The 18,860-nt window shown below is 35.9% G+C and overlaps 1 protein-coding gene and 1 non-coding gene across 11 annotated transcripts in view; one reads left to right on the forward strand and one right to left on the reverse strand.

Annotated features, from left to right (window-relative positions):
* Positions 1-18,860, reverse strand: part of ZMYM4 (zinc finger MYM-type containing 4) — a 133,609-nt gene that overhangs the window by 15,556 nt on the left and 99,193 nt on the right. For all 10 annotated transcript variants that reach the window (XM_025419965.3, XM_025419967.3, XM_035698768.2 and 7 more), the window contains 12 exons: positions 18,439-18,589; positions 17,733-17,873; positions 17,347-17,384; positions 16,285-16,429; positions 13,657-13,775; positions 12,378-12,549; positions 10,356-10,409; positions 9,576-9,755; positions 9,116-9,210; positions 3,126-3,297; positions 2,852-2,947; positions 714-865 (listed from right to left, as the gene is read on the reverse strand). In XM_025419965.3, the coding sequence (XP_025275750.1) occupies positions 714-865; positions 2,852-2,947; positions 3,126-3,297; positions 9,116-9,210; positions 9,576-9,755; positions 10,356-10,409; positions 12,378-12,549; positions 13,657-13,775; positions 16,285-16,429; positions 17,347-17,384; positions 17,733-17,873; positions 18,439-18,589 (1,515 nt within the window). The remainder of the gene's footprint in view (positions 1-713; positions 866-2,851; positions 2,948-3,125; positions 3,298-9,115; positions 9,211-9,575; positions 9,756-10,355; positions 10,410-12,377; positions 12,550-13,656; positions 13,776-16,284; positions 16,430-17,346; positions 17,385-17,732; positions 17,874-18,438; positions 18,590-18,860) is intronic.
* On the forward strand, positions 213-295 carry TRNAK-UUU (transfer RNA lysine (anticodon UUU)). Its single transcript has one exon. It is a non-coding gene; the product is annotated as a tRNA-Lys (tRNA).

Genomic DNA, 18,860 nt, shown 5'->3' on the forward strand with positions numbered 1-18,860 from the left:
GAGAGAGAGACAAAGAGAGCAGAGGAGCAGGGGGAGGGGCAGAAGGAGAGAGAGAAGCAGACTCCCTGATGAACACGGAACCTGACACTGGCCTCAATCCTAGGACCCTGGAATCATGACCTGAGCTGAAGGCAGACGCTTAACTGACTGAGCCACTCAGGCGCCCCTTGTCTGTTATTTTAATATGCATTTAAAACTTTTAAATGAGGGACGCCTGGGTGGCTCAGCGGTTGAGTGTCTGACTTTTGCTCAGGTCTTGATCCTGGGGTCGTGGGATCGAGCCCCACGTTGGGCTCCCTGCATGGAGTCTGCTTCTCCCTTTGCCTGGGTCTCTGCCTCTCTCTGTGTGTCTCTCATGCATAAATAAATAATTTTTTTAATGATAAAATTTTTAAATGAGACTACATGGTTTACGTAAATACATACAGATATAATCAGCTATGTTGCTTTTTTTGTGAATTTGCTATTTTTGCCCCTTTTGTCCATAGTAACATGCTTCATCCTCAATTTCTCTTATTCTACTAACAGTCTCAATCTGGCTCACAAAAGGCTATGTGATCAAGACTTTTAAATTACGGGCAGTGGTTCATTAAGAACAGAGTATAAAGCGTATCGAACAACCATATACACTATGATTTTTCAGCTTGAGTCATAAGATCTATCAGTACTGTTAAAAATGCAATACAGTTTAGAACAATTACTGAATTTGATACCTGCTGAATTCCAAGGCACAAGTATAAGATACTGTCTGGATCATATTTTTCACCATTTGGTCTCCGCACCTCTTGGATAAACTGGCATAAACCCAAACTCAACTCAGCAAAAGTGCAGGACAGAATATCTTCCTTCAGCTTGATAGAACGGACTATGGAAAGGCAGAAAACATCTGAAATATTAACTCATAAGAAATATAGTAACATTACTTTAATTCACTAAAACACACAGGCTACTACAGTGGGCCCAGGCTGATGAGGACATGGATTACAGCTAAATCCCGATTTCAAGGCTTTTGCAGTTAAAGAAATAAAAATAATGCAGCACACCATGTGTAACAGGTGCTGTGACAGGGGGTTAATTTAGGGGGTTCCAGGAAAGCACATAAGGACCATCTACAGACAGGATAGGGTCAGGTGCGATTCTGGAGGATGTGATACTAATGTCAGACCATGAAAGGTGCAGAAGAATTAAACAGATGAATAAAGAATTGCAACCTCAGGATATAAAAATATTTCCCAAAGCATATTCCAAAAATACTAGTAACGTGAGAGTTGGAGAAAACTGGGGTTTGTAAAATCTGCCTCTAAAAAACTCACGATGATATATAAAAGGTTTATTAAAGGTTGAGAATGTCTGTATAAAAATGCTATTTAACTTTCTCTAACTCAGATTTATTTGAATAAAGAATATTTCAACTAACACAGAACATCTTCATGCCCTTAGAAACGCTGAAACACACAAAACTGAAAAGGTTCAGGGGACTAACGTGTAAAGGAGAAAATCAAGAAGGGCAGATGGGGGCAGATCCTGGTAAATCTCACCGAGCATATTAGGGCTTTGAAGACAACCTAAGAGCTGAATTAATTTTACCAAAAGAGTGACCCAATTTGATTTGTAGAGATCCTACAATTTGATACACACAGAAACCTCTCCAATAGAGAATCTATTTCAATTCAGATTAGAATGGAAAACACTCTTTCTAGTCACTGCTCCTCTGCATTTAGACAGGGTTGCATGTTTACAAAGATAAACTTGAGGATGTGGTTTTGCAAAAGGTAAGCAGTGGTTCAAAAGGGCAAGGACCATGTTTGACCTTTGCACCAAAGCACCTAGCCACCATGTACGGTATGTACCTGGTACATAGATTCAGTATTTTTTGGATAAATGAGTCATAGAAATGAGTAGGCATCCCTGTGGCTATTAAATTTAGGCCTGTTAGTCTAATATAATATTACCTCTCCATTCTCACTACCCCCTTCCTTTTTAAAAACAGAGTGCTATGGCTCAAAGTGGGCAGTAAAGAGCCTAATAAACCTCCATTATAGAAGTATATTTATATTACTTGGCAGAGATTACATTTGATCTGCAGGAACTCAATAAGTCAGTCACAGACCACAGCAGCCACTAACTATTCCAATAAGGAGAGGAACATGTACCCAAAAGCCAAAAGGGTAGACTGAGGTGAAGCCCCGAGTGCATGCAGTTGGTTGTTGAAAGAAGGTATAGCTGAAAATAGGAAAAAAATCTAGTGACAAGGACATACTCATCCATTCCTGCTCTATCTCATTCCACAAAGATTACAGTAAGTATCTTACATAAAACATAGATAATAAAAAAGGAAACTATAAACTGAAAACAAAAGTTTAGAACAGGAACCTCAAAACCAGGAGGGGAAAAAGTTGATGTAGGCTCTAAAATTATACACTGCTGCTCTATGTGGATTGTTTATTGGTACCAAATTTACCCCATCCCACAGAACTTGTTATTAGGAAGAATTTCTACAGAAGAGGCAAGGCTTTTCCAGGTATTTTTCTCAACACCACCACCAAAAGCAGCGGTGTCACACTGGGTTCCATTGTGGGTCATTCTACAGATACAGGGCTCAAGAATACAAAGAACACAGATTGGAGCCACCCGCATAATGTTAGAGAAAGGAACACAATTCCTTATATTTGCACAATAAATTCATGCCCATACACTCTTACCTTTTTAACAAGCTCTTTGTAATTGGAAGTAGGATATTAATTTCCAAATTTTAAATAATTTTAAGTATTCCCATTTACAAATTTAAAATTGGCAATAATATTAAAAGTGATTCAGAGAATTCAGACTACAAAGGGAGAAATGGTTTTACCTCTACAGCCTGGCTCTGAGGATTCTTGAGAGAGTGCATGGTCTTGAGCATTTCCTAAAGGGTCAGAACATGGGCTAGATGCCGCATGTTCAATACCTGACAAGGAGAGAAAACGAAATGTTTAAATAAAAAAGAGGGAAAATTTAAGTAATGCCAAAACCAAAAGTCTTACAGGATTTTTGATCTAATATGCATCCCTTTTGTGTAGACTGATGACTTCAACTTATACCTCCAACCCCCTCAATCAAAACAAAAATTCATGCTGTGTATTTACCGCCACATTTCAGATCCCCCTGCTCTTCCTTCGCATTTTTCCACTGAACCCAGTTCTTCCAGGCATTTACCCCGTACATGTATTTTAGTGTCATCCCAGACACTGAGCACCCCTGAAAGGCTCCTTGAATAAGACTTCTGGGCTCCATAGCCACTATCGACTTCTTCCGTCCCTGTAAGAATTCCAAAAATTTACAGAATATAAAATTTAGTTCTGAATCTTTAAGAAACATAGTTCTCAAAGAAAGAAGGGAATAAATATACAAAATGCAAAATTTATTACTAGATCCTAAAGATTCAGAGTTCTTAAAGCCAGAAAGAGCTTTAGGGGTAGGTCAATCCAATTCGTGTGAGAAAAGAAAAAAAGAGTTGAAATGCAGAACTGTAATAATGACTAACATCTGAGTTCTCACTACGTTCCAGATACTGGACCCGCCCAATGAAGTCTGAATAACCATTATTACCACTCAGATCTATTTCATGGAACACATGAGTAGATCATTCTGGGATATAAAACAAGGCTCCATAAATTCTCTAACTACAATCAAATTAAACTAGAAACCAATAATGAAACGATGTTAAGAAAATCCTCAAAAATTGGAAATTAACACATTTTAAAAGACTCATGGTCAAAGAAGAAACCACAGATGCAATTAGAAAATATTTTGAACTTCAGCAAAAATGAAAACATCAATTTTTTCCCACAGTGCTACAGCTTACAATGACATTTATAGTATTAAAATGCTCCTACGAAAAATAGGTGAAAGTCTAAAATCAAGAATCTAAGCTTTACCTTAAGAAACTAGAAAAAAAGGGGGGATCCCTGGGTGGCTCAGCAGTTTAGCACCTGCCTTCGGCCCAAAGCGTGATCCTAAAGTCCTGGGATCGAGTCCCACATCGGGCTCCCTGCATGGAGCCTGCTTCTCCCTCTGCCTGTGTCTCTTCCTCTCTTTCTCTCTGTGTCTCTCATAAATAAATAAATAAATATAATCTTTAGAAAAAAAAGAAGAAACTAGAAAAAAGACCACATTAAAACCCAAAGTAAGAGGGGTGCCTGGGTGGCTCAGTTAGACATCCGACTCTTGATGTCAGCTCAGGTCATGATCTCAGGGTCATGAGATCCACATCAGCGTGGTGGAGCTTACTTGGGATTTAGTTTCCCTCTCCCTATACCTGTCCTCTCTCTCTCCCTCCTCCCAAGGTAAATAGAACAAAACCCAAAGTAAGGAAAATTAAAGAAATAATAAAAATGAGAGCAAAATCAATGAAAAAAGGATAGAGAAAAATTAATTTAAAAATTGGTTCTTTTCCAAGATATAAAAAAATAATACATTTCTACCTAGAATGATCAGGAAAAAAAGAAAGAAAATATAAATTACCAATACCTGATCCTAGAGACATTAAAAGGATAGTTAAGAGAATGCTGTGATGCCAATAAACTTGACAAGGCAGATGAAATGAAACAATTTTCTGAAGGACACAAACTAACAAAGCTTGCTGTAGAAGAGATAACCTGAACAGCCACAGACACTTAAGTCATAGTTTAAAACTTTCCTACAAACATCTATAGACCCTGGAACAATTAAAGTAATTATATCCACCATATTTTAGAAATAGAAAAGGAGCAAACACTAACCCATTGTACAATATTACCATTACCCTGAGAACAAGACCAGTCCTTACAAGAAAACTACAGATCAATCTCTCTCTTCAACAGAGACATGTAAAAACTTTAACAGTATGTTAGCAAACTGAATCCAGCAACAGATTAAAAAATACTTCAGAAGAAAGTAGGGTTCATGCTATGAATGCAAAGTTAGTTTACCAATTTAAAAATTAATGTATGTCATCATTTTAATAGACTCAGAAAGGAAAAACCACATGAGCACCTCAACAGATGCCAGAGAGCCACAAATTCAACACAAATCATGACACAGATTCTCAGCATATTAAAAACAGAAGAGAACTTCCTGCCTGATAGGGGCTACCTACAAGAAACCTACAAGTAACATCATAATTAATACTGCAAGGCTAAACACCTGTCCTAAGACTGAGAGGAGGTATGAAGATCTGCTTTCACCATTAATATTATTCAACACTGTACTGAAGCTAGTACAATACATCAAAAAAAAAAAAAAATCCTAGCTAGCACAATACATCAAAGGAAAGGGAAAGGGAAAGGGAAAGGGAAAGGGAAAGGGAAAGGGAAAGGGAAAGTAAGTGCATTAAGATTGGAAAGGAGGGAAACTGGATGGCTCAGTGGTTGAGCGTCTGCCTACGGCTCAGGACATGATCCTGGAGTCCTGGGATCAAGTCCCACACTGGGCTCCTGCATGGAGTCTGCTTCTCTTTCCTCTGCCTGTGTCTCTCATGAATTAAATAAATAAATAAATCTTTAAAAAAGAATAAAGATTGGAAAGGAAACAGTAAAACAATCTTCACAAATAATAGGATTGTCTAGGTAGACAACCCTAGACATTATTTGAACAAAATCACAGTACATAAAATAAATATAGAAAAAGAAACCTCAGGGTACCTGGGTGGCTCATATAGGTTAAGCATCTGACTCTTAATTTTGGGTCAGGTCATGATCTCAGGTTCATGAGATCAAGCCCCGCAGCAGGTGACACTCTTAGTAGGAAATCTGCTTGAGATTCTCTCCCTCTCCCTCTGCTCCTCCCCAGCTTGCGCTCTCATTCTCTAATATAAATAAAATCTTATTTTAAAAAAAGAAAAAGCAATATCATGTTAATTGTAATTTAAATTAAAACTTGAAACTAAAAAAAAACATATAAAACATAAAAATAAGATAAAAATATCTACTTTCACATGACAATGAGGAACACTAGAAAATGAAATTTAAAATACTACTACTTAAAACAGGATCAAGATAAATTTTAAATACTTATTAAATAAATTTAACAAAATATGAGGCTTATACAATAAAACACTGCTGAGAGAAATTAAAGATGATCTAAATAAAGGAGAAAAATACCATCTTCATAGATTGGACAGCTCAAAACTATGAAGATATTAATTCTCTGCAAACTCATCTATGGATTCAGAACAGCCCCAAAGTTCCAGTAGGCTTTTTTTTTTGGTAAAAATTGATAAGCTGGTTCTAAAATTTATATGGATATGCAAATGGCAATCTTGTGAAAGAACATCCAAGATGGAAGACTTACACTCCTGATTTCAAGACTCACTTAAAGCTACAATAATCAAGACATTTGGTACTGTATTAAAACACATATAAATTAAGAGAGGAGAATAGAATTTCAACACATATACAGTCAGCTGATTTTAATAAAAGTACAACATGGGGGCACCTGGGTGGCTCAGTCACTTAAATGTCCACCTCTTGATTTCAGCTCAGGTCATGATCTCAGGGTCCTAGAATCCAGCCCCATGTTGGGGCTCTGCACTCAGTACAGGGTATGCTTGGGATTCTCTCCCTCTCCCTCTGCCCCTCCCCCAGTGCTCATTTATCTCTCTCCAATAAATGTTTAAAAAAAAGTACAATGTGGGATCCCTGGGTGGCACAGTGGTTTAGCGCCTACCTTTGGCCCAGGGCGCGATCCTGGAGACCCGGGATCGAATCCCATGTCAGGCTCCCGGTGCATGGAGCCTGCTTCTCCCTCTGCCTATGTCTCTGCCTCTCTCTCTCTCTCTCTCTCTCTCTCTCTCTCGCGATCCTGGAGACCCGGGATCGAATCCCATGTCAGGCTCCCGGTGCATGGAGCCTGCTTCTCCCTCTGCCTATGTCTCTGCCTCTCTCTCTCTCTCTCTCTCTGTGTGACTATCATAAATAAATAAAAATTAAAAAAAAATAAATCTATTAAAAAAAAAGTACAATGTAATTCAAAGAGGGAAAGGATAGTCTTTTCCAAGATGGTAGTAAACAACTGGACATCACATACAAAAACAAGAAACCTTGACACTTTCCTCAACTCATCATCTTGGAATGAATCACAAACACATAAAAGCTGAAATATAAAACTAGAAGAAAACATAAAAGAATATCTTACTTCCAACAGGTTAAAGCAAAGACTTTTACATGGGATACTAAAAAGCGTGAAACATAAAATAAAAAATTGATAAAAATGACTTTCACAAATTCAGAAAGTTCTGTCTTCACTATTAAGAAAATTTTACAAAGTCTCAGAATAGGAGTAAAAGTCGTGTTTAAGAGTTATGTCCATAATAAAGAACACTTACAACTCAGTAGGACGACTGAGTTAGAAAAATATTAGAAAAATATGCAATAGCTTGGAATAGACAATTTATCAAAGAAGATAGAAGAATGATAAATATGCACATGAGAAAATGTCCAACATCATCAGTCATTAGGAAAACATAAACTAGAGCCACAGTGAGATTCCACTACACATTTGCTACAGTGGTTAAAATTAAAAATTGACAATATCAAGTATTAGCAAAGTCATGAAGCAGATTGGTATTCATACACTGCTAATGGGAATTTAAAATGGTACATCTACTACTTAGAAAAAGTTTGATAAGCACTTTTTTTTTTTTACACCCCACACCATCTTGATAAGCTTTCTTACAAAGTTAAAAACACATACTTTAAGACCTAGCAATCCCACTTCTGTGTATTTTTCCTCAAATGAAACTAGATGTTCATACAGAAATTGATATCTAGAGTGTTTATTGCAGCTGTATTTGAAATAGCCCAAACCTGTAAATAATCCAAATTTCCACCAACTGTTAAATTGTGGTTTGTTCATACAATGAGAAGCTACTCAGGAATAAACAGGAATGAATAATCCCATGTAATAAATATGAAACATGGATGAATCTCAAAAACAAGTAAAAGAAGCCAAAGAGGGAAGACTACAAATTACATAATTCCATTTATATGAAATTTTAGAAAAGGAAAAGTAATACTATGTTGTATCAATCTGCAAAGTATATTGGTGGTTGGTTATCTAGCGCTAGAGAGTATGGACTACAAAAGGTCATGAAGGAGCTTCTGGGACAGAAGTGTTACGGTTGTGGTGGTAGTTATATACTAAATATAGTTGTTGGAGTCCATCAAATTTTACACTTAAAATTTATGAATTTTTTATGCAATTATAATTCAATAGAGTTAATTTTTAAATAAGGCTATTATTCTTTTGGTTTTAGTATGAGAAAGCCCTGTCAATATGGAAATAGTCCCAAAGTTTAATTTAGAAACTTAAAAAAATACTGTACAATGAAGATTATAAAAATCTTTTAAAAGTACAACAGAACAAAAACACCCTTCACCCTTGATTATGAAAACAAAATAAAAAGATCATGCTAAAAGAAATATAAAGTAAAAGGTAATGGTCCTTTATCTTAACAGCAGCAGTCTGTCATATATTATTATTCTGAGTTCATCAAGTATAATACAAATACATTTAAAAATTTTTATAAATTTATAAAAATGTTGTGATTTTGTGGCACATATACAGGTATTGTGTCATATGCTATTCTCGAGTGGCAGGAATGCTGCCCCTTCTTGCATCTGTATGGTGGAAGCCTTGGCCATGACTCCGTACATTCTCCTAGCTCATCAGTTCCAAGTCCTGGGAGACCTGCTATAGCACAGTGAGTAACAAAACAGAATAACAAACTACACATTTTCCTGGTTACCCTTCCATCAGCTGGAAAAGGCATACTGATGATCCAGATGATGACCATCACAATGAACATCTGAGCAGCTGCATAATAACCATCACATACTAAGCATCTGCCATGTGCTATGCTAGGAGGCTTAGCTCAGTACCTCTATTACAGGAACATCAAGGTTTACATATCCCTTTAAAATATTCAAAAGGTATGGTTCTTAATTATAAGAAACAAAAAATAAAGGCAAAAGAGTATAAGGCTGTGTAAAACAAGTATGTAATTCTGTGACCCTGCCTGTTACAGAGCTTTGTAAAAAGCAAGAACCAATAAACACCGAAGGAAAGAAAACACTAGAAAAATTAAGCTACAGCTTACTCTTCGTCTGGGCTGAGGGAAGCCATCTCTGTGCCGTCGCCTTGTTCGGGAACGTGCCTGGATTCCCTGTCCTTTACTCAGTGGGTCAAAGGATTCTATAAATAATCAGCAGAAAGCATAATTTGAGGTAAATAATTCATAGATTTATAAGAAGACAGACTTGGGGAGGAAACATCAGGTAATCATCACTATATTAATTACTTTGTTCATGATAAAATAAGTACTCTGTTCTTAAGAGAAACAAAGGATATAGCACTTAAATAAAAACTTTATTAACAATCAAGGAAACCTACATGGTTATTGTGGGAAAGGTTAAAAAAAATTGACCACTTATTATTTAACCTTCAAAGGTGGGGACCATTTGTGTCCTAGATTAGCACACAGTAGATCTGCTTCATAATGTCAATTCAGAGTTCTACCAGTCTTCTAAAATCAGGAGTATTTAATATGTTGCACAAACCGGATGGAAAATCTGCTTCCAGGTCCTGCTCAGTTTCCCCTTTTGAGAGCTGCTTCAAGTCTGAATCAGCCTCTTGCACAGCATTTGACTTTAAGGCATAATGATTCAACTCTTCCTCCCAGCTATGCGGAGTAGATACTGCCTCTGATTCAAGGTCACCACTGTATGTACTTCCTTGGTCTGAAACAGAAAACAAATAAATGCTCAACATAAGACAGACTTTATACAGGCTGAGAAACCTTCTTGAAGCCCAGAATAACAAAACCAAGACATGGTTGCTGATTTACCTAGGTACACTGAAGAATGAAGTAACTTCACCAGCTTCACAGAATTGGCTTCATATTCTTGGTACACATTGTAAAGCATTATTTCAATTAATCCTTAAAACAAGTACCTGAGGTACCTTTTTTATTTTCACTACACATTAGCATACAATCACAGACATCTGATGCCCCTTACAAATACCTAAAATTGCAAATATTAAGTCAAGGATACTAATACTTTATGGGTATTACTAACCAAGGACAGTATTTTTTTTTTTTTAAGATTTTATTTATTTATGAGAAGGAGAAAGAGAAGACAAGTGGGAAGAGGGACAAAGAAGAGGAACAAGCAGACTATGCTGAGCAGGGAGCCCGGCACTGAGCTTGATCTCAGCAAGGAATCATCCTAATCCTGGGATCATCACCTGAGCTGAAGGCAGATGCTTAACCAACTGAGCCACCAAGGCACTCCAAGGATAGTATTTCTAAGATCTGAAATGTATGTAGAATTACAAACCTTTTTCAAAAATCTTGGTGTCAAGAAAGAGTTCCTGTTCAGAAGTTTGGGATCCTAAAGAAAAAAAAGTTGTAATTTAACAACTTAACATGTATACACAAAGAAAACTGCATTTCAAACAAAATGACTACATTATATAAATGAATCATACTAGGGAATACTAAGAAAATGGCCTTCATATGCAGAAAGAATGATTCGTTAATAAAATTAGGCATTAGTGGTAAATGAAGTTAAATTATGACTGTTAACAGTGGTTACACTTCCAGGTAGCAGCATAAGACAAGTCATGTCAAGGGAGACCTTTATTTAAGATTGGACACTCATGTGTCTGAATCTTTTTTTACTATGAAAACACAGACATACACACACACGGTTTATTTACAAATTGACAAATATGCTTTGAATTGCTTTTTCCTCCCAGAATATGCCTTACCACTGCACTGAAAAGACAAAAGACTTAGAATATATATAAATATAAATTATATGAGCAATCAGCACATGGAACAAAACAGAACACAGTTCTATTAATTAACTACTTAAAAAATAAAAAGCTTAAGGACTCAAAGTAAAAAGAAAAAAAAGAAAAATGCTTTTCAAAACCCAGGAAAGTTGCTTCTTTTCTCTTAAATCAAACATAAATTAGCCAATTCCCTTCAGATAGAATTCATTTCTCTCTCCTTTATGTTTCTAAACCACTTGATTTTACTTACACTATGGTGATTACAACTACCTGTCTTCAAGTTTAGTTTTGAAAATTTTTTCAAAAAAAAAAAAAAAAGGAAATTTTTTCAGTCTGCTTTAATTTTTAGGTTAAGGTAAAGTTACAATATTTGAACAGAGGAAGCACCTGAAAAATGTTAACGATTAATGTGAATGGAGATGCAACTTAAAATGAGACTTAACAGGAATTGCTTGAGCTTCTAAATATCAGAAATTAGAAGATCAAGCATAAGGGGCAATATTCTAAGACATTAAATTCCACACACAAATGAGTCAGAATTATGAGGTTATATACTAGAGAACAAAATGAGACCAGAAACAGTGGGATATTAACAAATAAGCTTTTAATGCATCTCTCAGAATATCCATAATTTTTTTAGAATATCCATAATTTTAAAACTTAATGTCGACACAAGAGAAAAGTTGACATTTTTTTCAAATGCTACACTGTTCTGAAAATCATCTAGAATTTATTATGCAAAATCTAAACCTGGTGCCTAGCTTTGTAAAAACCATCACTGAAAAAATGAAAACATTTGTAAGGAAAAAATAATTTCCTGGCTGAATCAGTTATACAGGAAAGGGGCTTTGTGTATTTCAACTATTCAAACATCATTTTCTCTCTCTTCTTATACCCAAAAATCAAAGCGGTACTAAGGCTAGAAACCTTTCTCGATATGTACTGCAACTTCTGGTTACTGTCATTTGCTTTGGAGTCAGACAGACCTGAATTCAACTTCCTGTTTTATCATTTCCTGATTCCAGGGCAAGTATGATATCCTATTTTCCAAATGAAGGGTTTAAAGTATACACTACCCATGCCACAGGGTTGTTATAAAGGTTAAATGAGGTGATGCACACAGTGCATTTAGAACATATCTAGGGTATGGTGAGCATATAACTACTGTTCTTACCGATTTTCTACCTTCACAGCACGGGATTTATATTTTGAACCAAATAGTTTTCCATCCTAAAGTTCTATTTAACTTCTATCAACATGCTGATTATTTTACAACAGGAATTCTTAAATAGGGATCTTGCTTTGAATACAGGAACAAAGCCAGAAGATAATAATGAAAAAGATTTATAGATTATTTTTCTGGAATAATTAAGAACTAAGAAAAGTTTTATAAAAAGGACAGAACTTTCAGAGGTATCAATAAGTTTACCAAATCCCATACACTTGATATTTAAACACAAAACTTTTAGAAACACCTTGACTATCCAATACTTAATATTACTTGAGTTACCCAAATTTTGTTAAGTGTATATTTTCTTTCTTTATTTTAAAAATATACCAACCTCCCTGGGATAAAGTCTTCTCCTTCTCTTCATCTTCTGCAATCATTTCTGCCATCTCAAGGAGATCAGCTTCAAATGGATGTGAAGGCAGCTTCTCCTTAATGTCTTCAATACTCTCAGTGATTTTATCTTCATTATCCATTGAGGATGGAATAATCATAGGGACAGGCATCTGAAAGACCAAGGACAGTTTCTGGGGAACATGTCTGTCATCAAAACTATTATTTATGAGGTGATTTAAGTACTAAAATGATGAACAAATTCAGGTATTTCTATTCCTAATGACTAAAATAGTCTTGCTAGTTTGTTTTTTTTAAGACTACAGCCATATGAATCACAATTCAATTAAGTGCTTTTCTGGACAATCAACAAAATGTATCTCTGAATCATCTAAAAAATAATTATATAGGGCGCCTGGGTGGCTCAAATGGTTACGCGTTTGCCTTCGGCTCAGGTCACAATCCTGGAGTCCTGGGATTGAGCCCCACATCGGGTTCCCTGCACAGCAGGAAGTCTGCTTCTCCCTCTCCCTCTGCCTCTTCCCCTGCTTGTGCTCTGTCTCTGTCTCTCTCTCTCAAATGAATAAATTTTAAAAACAAAATCTTAAAAAAAGAAAGAAATACTTATCTAACACACTTTTGTTTCTGATGCTTAATATTTTCAGTTTCACACAACTATTTTCCTTAAGAATTCACCAAAGAAAAATATGGTTCCAATAAAACAGTGAATACATCTCTAAGAATAATGCAAATCATAGTACTTACTCTCACCCTTATGAGAATCTAGAATTTTGACATATACACACAGTTTCTGATATTTCTTCTATTTGAGTGGTCTTTTTGCGTATGAAACATTATAAAAAGGCTACATCACAGCATTCTCTGAGAAGGCAGAGTATAACAAGAAACAATCCTTCGGGATCCCTGGGTGGCGCAGCGGTTTGGCGCCTGCCTTTGGCCCAGGGCATGATCCTGGAGACCCGGGATCGAATCCCACATCAGGCTCCCGGTGCATGGAGCCTGCTTCTCCCTCTGCCTGTGTCTCTGCCTCTCTCTCTCTCTCTGTGTGTGTGACTATCATAAATAAATTAAAAAAAAAAAAAAAGAAAAAGAAACAATCCTTCATACAGTCTGTATTAAAAAGTACAGTAACATGATAATAGCCAACCATAGTCAGGAATATTTTACCAACAAGTGAAGAGTTTTTTAACAGCACAATAACATTTTAGTTGAGGAAAACATGCACTATTATCAGCCTTAATCTCCAAATGATTACTCACTGGAACTGGAATCCCAAACGGGACTGGTGCATACTGAGTGTAAAGATGAAGAGGTATGGGCACAAACACCGGTACAGGAACTGGCACCATAATGATCTGGGGCTGACTCGGAGTGTCTTCTAGTGGGGGCAAAAAAAAAAAAAAAAGAAATCATGAACAAGAAGGATTAGAAACATTTTAATAACAAAAAAATTTTAAAGCAATAGAGATTTATGGTTCAAAAGAATTATAATTCAAAAATAATTTTTTTTAAAGCACAGAGACTTGGGGTGCCTGGGTGGCTCAGTCAGTTAAACAGCGGCTCGAGGCACCCCCGGTGGCACAGCGGTTTAGCGCCGCCTACAGCCCAGGGTCTGATCCTGGAGACCCAGGATCGAGTCCCGCGTTGGGCTCCCTGCATGGAGCCCACTTCTCCCTCTGCCTGTGTCTCTGCCTCTCAGTCTCTCTTTCTATATATAAATTAAAAAAAAAAAAAAAAAAAAAAAAAAAAACACCGGCCTTCGGCTCAGGTCATGATCTCAGGGTCCTGGGATCAAACCCTGTGTCAGATCCCTTATCAGTGGAGTCTGCTTTTCTCTCTCTCTCTCTCACTCTCTCTCTCTCGGCCTCTCCCCATAGATTGTGCTCGCTCGCGCGCGCTCTCTCTCTCTCTCTGGAATAAATAGATAAATAAAATATTTTTTCTGAAAAGTTTAACTTAGAGGCCCTCTTATATCTTAACATGGAATAAAAAGTGTATCAATTGTAAGTAGGCGGCAACTGCAGTATATAGAGCTAAGATGATGATGACCTGGATTAGGCCTAGGACACCTACAAAAAAGGATAAATATAGACAAGCAGATGTTCTAAGGTATTAAAAGATGAAACAGAACTCAGAAACCTAAGTATGAGTAGGAAAAAACTGAGAAGGATGGAGAATTCATTCAATTATTTAATAGGTATCCTACAGAGTCCCTTCTATGTGCCAGAAAAATACCCTAGAAGACTATAAAATCATTGATATAAGAAAAAGGTGGTGCTAGTGAAAATAAGTGAAAAGCTAACAAGTTGAGTAGTGTTCTAGGTGGGAAATATTACAGGATCAATTTTACCATAATCCAGTGGACATTTGAAAAAAAAATTACCTACAGATAGTAATTTTTTTATTAACAAAAAATTACTTTCTACCTGGGCAAAGTGGGTGAAGGGGAAGAGAAACAGACTCCAGTCATGGAATGAGTAAGGCACAGAATTAAAGAGCAGAGCATGAGTAATACAGTTAATGATACCGTAATAGTCATGTGATGGGAAAGAAGCTGTACTTGTGGTGAACACAGCGTAAGACATAAACTTGGCAAATCACTAAGCTGTACACCTGAAATTAATGTAACACTGTGTGTCAACTCTATTCAAAATCAAACCCGAACAAATCACCTGATTACAGATGTCTGACAAGCAAGCTACATAATACTAGGTAAGTCATTATTAATAGAATACAAATATAGGCCAAACTCCTCTATAGCACTGCTAGTAAGAAATGCATAACCTCAGGCTTCACTAAATTACAATGTACTTACTACAATTCCCAAGTAATTCATATGCATAATAATGTTTGACAAGCACTGACCTCCAGGATAACCTTCCAGATCTAGGAATCTAGGATTACTGTCTGGTTTACGATTCTGAGACTTTCAGGGTACCTGGGTGGCTCTGTCGGTCAAGTGTCCAAATCCCAGGTCATAATCTCAGAGTCGTGAGACAGCACCATGTCTGGGTCCACAGATTCTTTCTCCCCCCTTCTGCCCTGCCCTTGGGAGGCTGTGACACTTATTCTACCACGTGTTCCATACCCTGCCTCAGCCAGCGTGACTGGGTAGCTTCATCCAGGAAGAACAGACTCTTCTTTCTTCAGCTCCCAAGCAAGGGTTACCATATCTCACCGGGGGGGCTGGCCACCATCATTTCTTATCCCCTCCAACTCCAAGTTTAAAAGAAAAATTGCCTGATCATATAGCTGACAGGCTAGGGTTTCGTCACCTGACTGCCACATATATGGTAGAGGTTCTACTGCAGGAATGGCAGGCCAAGAATACTGGGGTCCCAATCACCCTCAGCCCTGATCACTGGTAGGGCAGATTCCATGCAAGCAGAGAGGGGAGCTGAGAAAAATCAAAGGATAGCACCATGCCCAGCATCCAGAAAAGTAGCTCAGAGATTTTGCCTAAGAGGCCATTCATAAGAAAGCCCTCTCTGCAAAAAATGTGTCTTCATCTGAAACAGAGGGTGCAATGGTTCAAACTTAAGGATGTTCCACAAAACAACAGTTCCTCTTAATTAAGGCCCTGTCTTTATATTTCCAAAGTCTATGCTTATTCCAAAAAACTAGTCATTAATAATAAAAAAAAAAAATGAGGTACTCACAGTATGGTATTATAAATTAAAACCTCGTTGCCATAATTTCTTAATTCTCAGAGGGTGAAAATACCTAACTCAAAGGTAAGTTGTCAGAACAAAACTAAGTAATGCATATAAGCATTTAAACACGTAACTCAGGAAACAGTAGATACTTAATTAATGTTAAGTAGTTCTCACATTCCTTTCCCTATTTAAAAAAAAAAATCTAAAAAGAAGAAAGTGTAAGGAACATACCTGTCTGGCATTCTTTGTTTTGTGTATGTGGTTTGCAAGAGGTGGCTTTAGTCTGTGTGATAGGTTTGCACAATAAAGCTTTATTCTTCAAAAGTCTTGGGGGCTGGGAAGGTGGCAGTTTCAGGGCATCTGTTTGTGTACTAGCCTAGTAAAAAAAGAAAAAAAAAAAAAAAAAACCAAACAGGTTTTTAAAAGCTTAGCATTAGTTACAATAAATAGTATAATTTCAAAGAAATAGTATATTGAAATTACATAGAAGACAGAGAACATACTACATATGTAAGAAATACAATATTCCTGAAATAGCAATAGTAATATTCTGATAACTATATATTTACTCTGTATCTAATTACCAGTTCTATTTACCAAGAAAAATACTATTTCTATTGTAAGACATTGGGGGCCAGTAACAATAGGCTATGTTTAAAATGAGAACTGTTATTTCCTGAGTTGGGTCTTATAAGATTTTGTTTCAAGGTAACTAGAAAAAACAGAATCACTTATGATCACTTAAGTAACTTGACAAAGGATGTTGTGAAAGTTATCCCAGAGACCAGAAAACACTTTAGAAATTCCACTGTTCTAGTCATAAGTTTTGCTCGTATTTCTTTTTTCTTTTTTTATTTTTATTTTTATTTTTATTTTTTCTTTTAAGAGACAAAAAGGTATTGAGTGAAAAAATAGGAATGCTTTTATAAAGATAACAAATGTCCTTAAATAAAAAAGTACATTTTATAAATATCTCATTTATAATCTGACTACATTACAAAATGCCCCAAATATCTTTTATGCCTGAATTCTGTAAAACTTAATTCTCTACAACTAAAATTCAATCTAACAAAAACAGCCTTCAGTAACTACACAGGAATAGCAAGCAGCCAAAGAAATCAAAGTACATAAAAGACATAATTAACCAGAATATCTTGTTCCCAAATATTAAATGAGCTTATGAAATTTATATAATAAGGAATAAAGCAGGAAAAATTAGCATTGACATGTTCATACTATATAAAATTGGAAAACAAATACAGTGGCAATACCAGTTAAAAGAATAAAACTTACATCCCCAATGATTTTCGCTGTTACTGTTGGAACTGCACCTGATATAAATTAAAATAAATATTTAGGATCTTACACAATTATTTAAATAGCATTTAAAGCTGATGGTGGAATGACAGGCACAAAATCTCATAATAAAAACACGTATTATCTTAATTCACAAGAAGATAGCAAGTAAAGTATTACATGAGAAAAAGAGATTTGGAAGTGATGGAAACATTGTTTAATGCCCTGCAACTCACAGGGAGCCACCACTCCAAATACAAGGGTGTCAAACATATTTTTATGTTTTTTATATGATCATTTTTGATCACCAATGGAAAAAAAAAATACAACTTGACTGTATTCAACTTCAAAAGCCAAGATAAATGTTTTCAAATCAGACATACCTTGTAAGACACTGTTAGAATTCACTGTGGGCTGAGCAGCAGGAGCACTAGCTAATGATACTACATTAGCTATAACTGGAGTTGAATCCTTTCTTAGAGACGGGGGCCCTGCTGAAGCAGCTGGCACCATGGAAATACTTGCTAATTAAATAAGTAAAAATAAAAAAATCTTATGTAATTTATATGCACATACATAGATATCACCATTTCAAGGAGGTTAAACAATAACTTTAGTAAGGTTAAATTCTGTTAGAGCAAAAAATCACTTTAGGATTAACTGGGGTTTTCTCAATTTTTTAACTTAGTGAAACTTAAAAGTATTCCATGTACTTTCTCCTACATAACTACACATGTGGTACATTTAAAAGGCCATGTGATTTAGAGTCTATGTCCTTTGTTATATGCTCAAATCCTTTTTAAGGAAGTCAAGGTATATATACCCAGTTACAAAACATTAACTACCATTCTTTCCCATCATTCTTACAGAGTTTATTTAATTCAATGTGCTCAGAGAAAACATAATGAACTCATTTTTACAAAGCCTTAATCCAACATGTTAAATAAAAAAGGGATTTAAATGTTAATGTCATTTGAACAGAATGAAATTTGTATTTCATGGAATTATTAACAATTGTTTAAAGTTCCCAATCTGTAGAACAGTAATTGGTCCCTGTCACTGATCAAAGACTATAAAGTTTAATTTTACCTGCATTGTTTTGTGAAGGTGGGTCACACATACTCTGCTGATTACAGAACATCAAGATACAAAGCAGGTTACAGAAATGTTTCATTTCTCCTCGCCATTTCAAGGACTCGCTGAGTTTACCCTGTCGCTTACAACCATCACATTTGGCCATCTGATTATGAAATAAGAAGACAGTAAAGAAGTAAAAAACAAATTGCTGTGGCCTGACAGGGTGAAAGCAGTACATATATTGCCAAATGAAGAAATTAATTTAAAATCTAGAACACAAAAATGAAGCTTAGCTCCTCTAACATGGTAAATACTTATTATTCTGTTATTTATACTAAATACTAAAAGTCACATTATAGAGATGCCAATAAAGAGTAGTTAAAAAACATAGTGAAATGAAAGTAAGACCTATATTCTTCAAAAATTTCAGAAGA

The sequence above is a fragment of the Canis lupus genome, chromosome 15 (genome assembly GCF_003254725.2).
Source record: "Canis lupus dingo isolate Sandy chromosome 15, ASM325472v2, whole genome shotgun sequence".
Taxonomy (NCBI): Eukaryota; Metazoa; Chordata; class Mammalia; order Carnivora; family Canidae; genus Canis; species Canis lupus.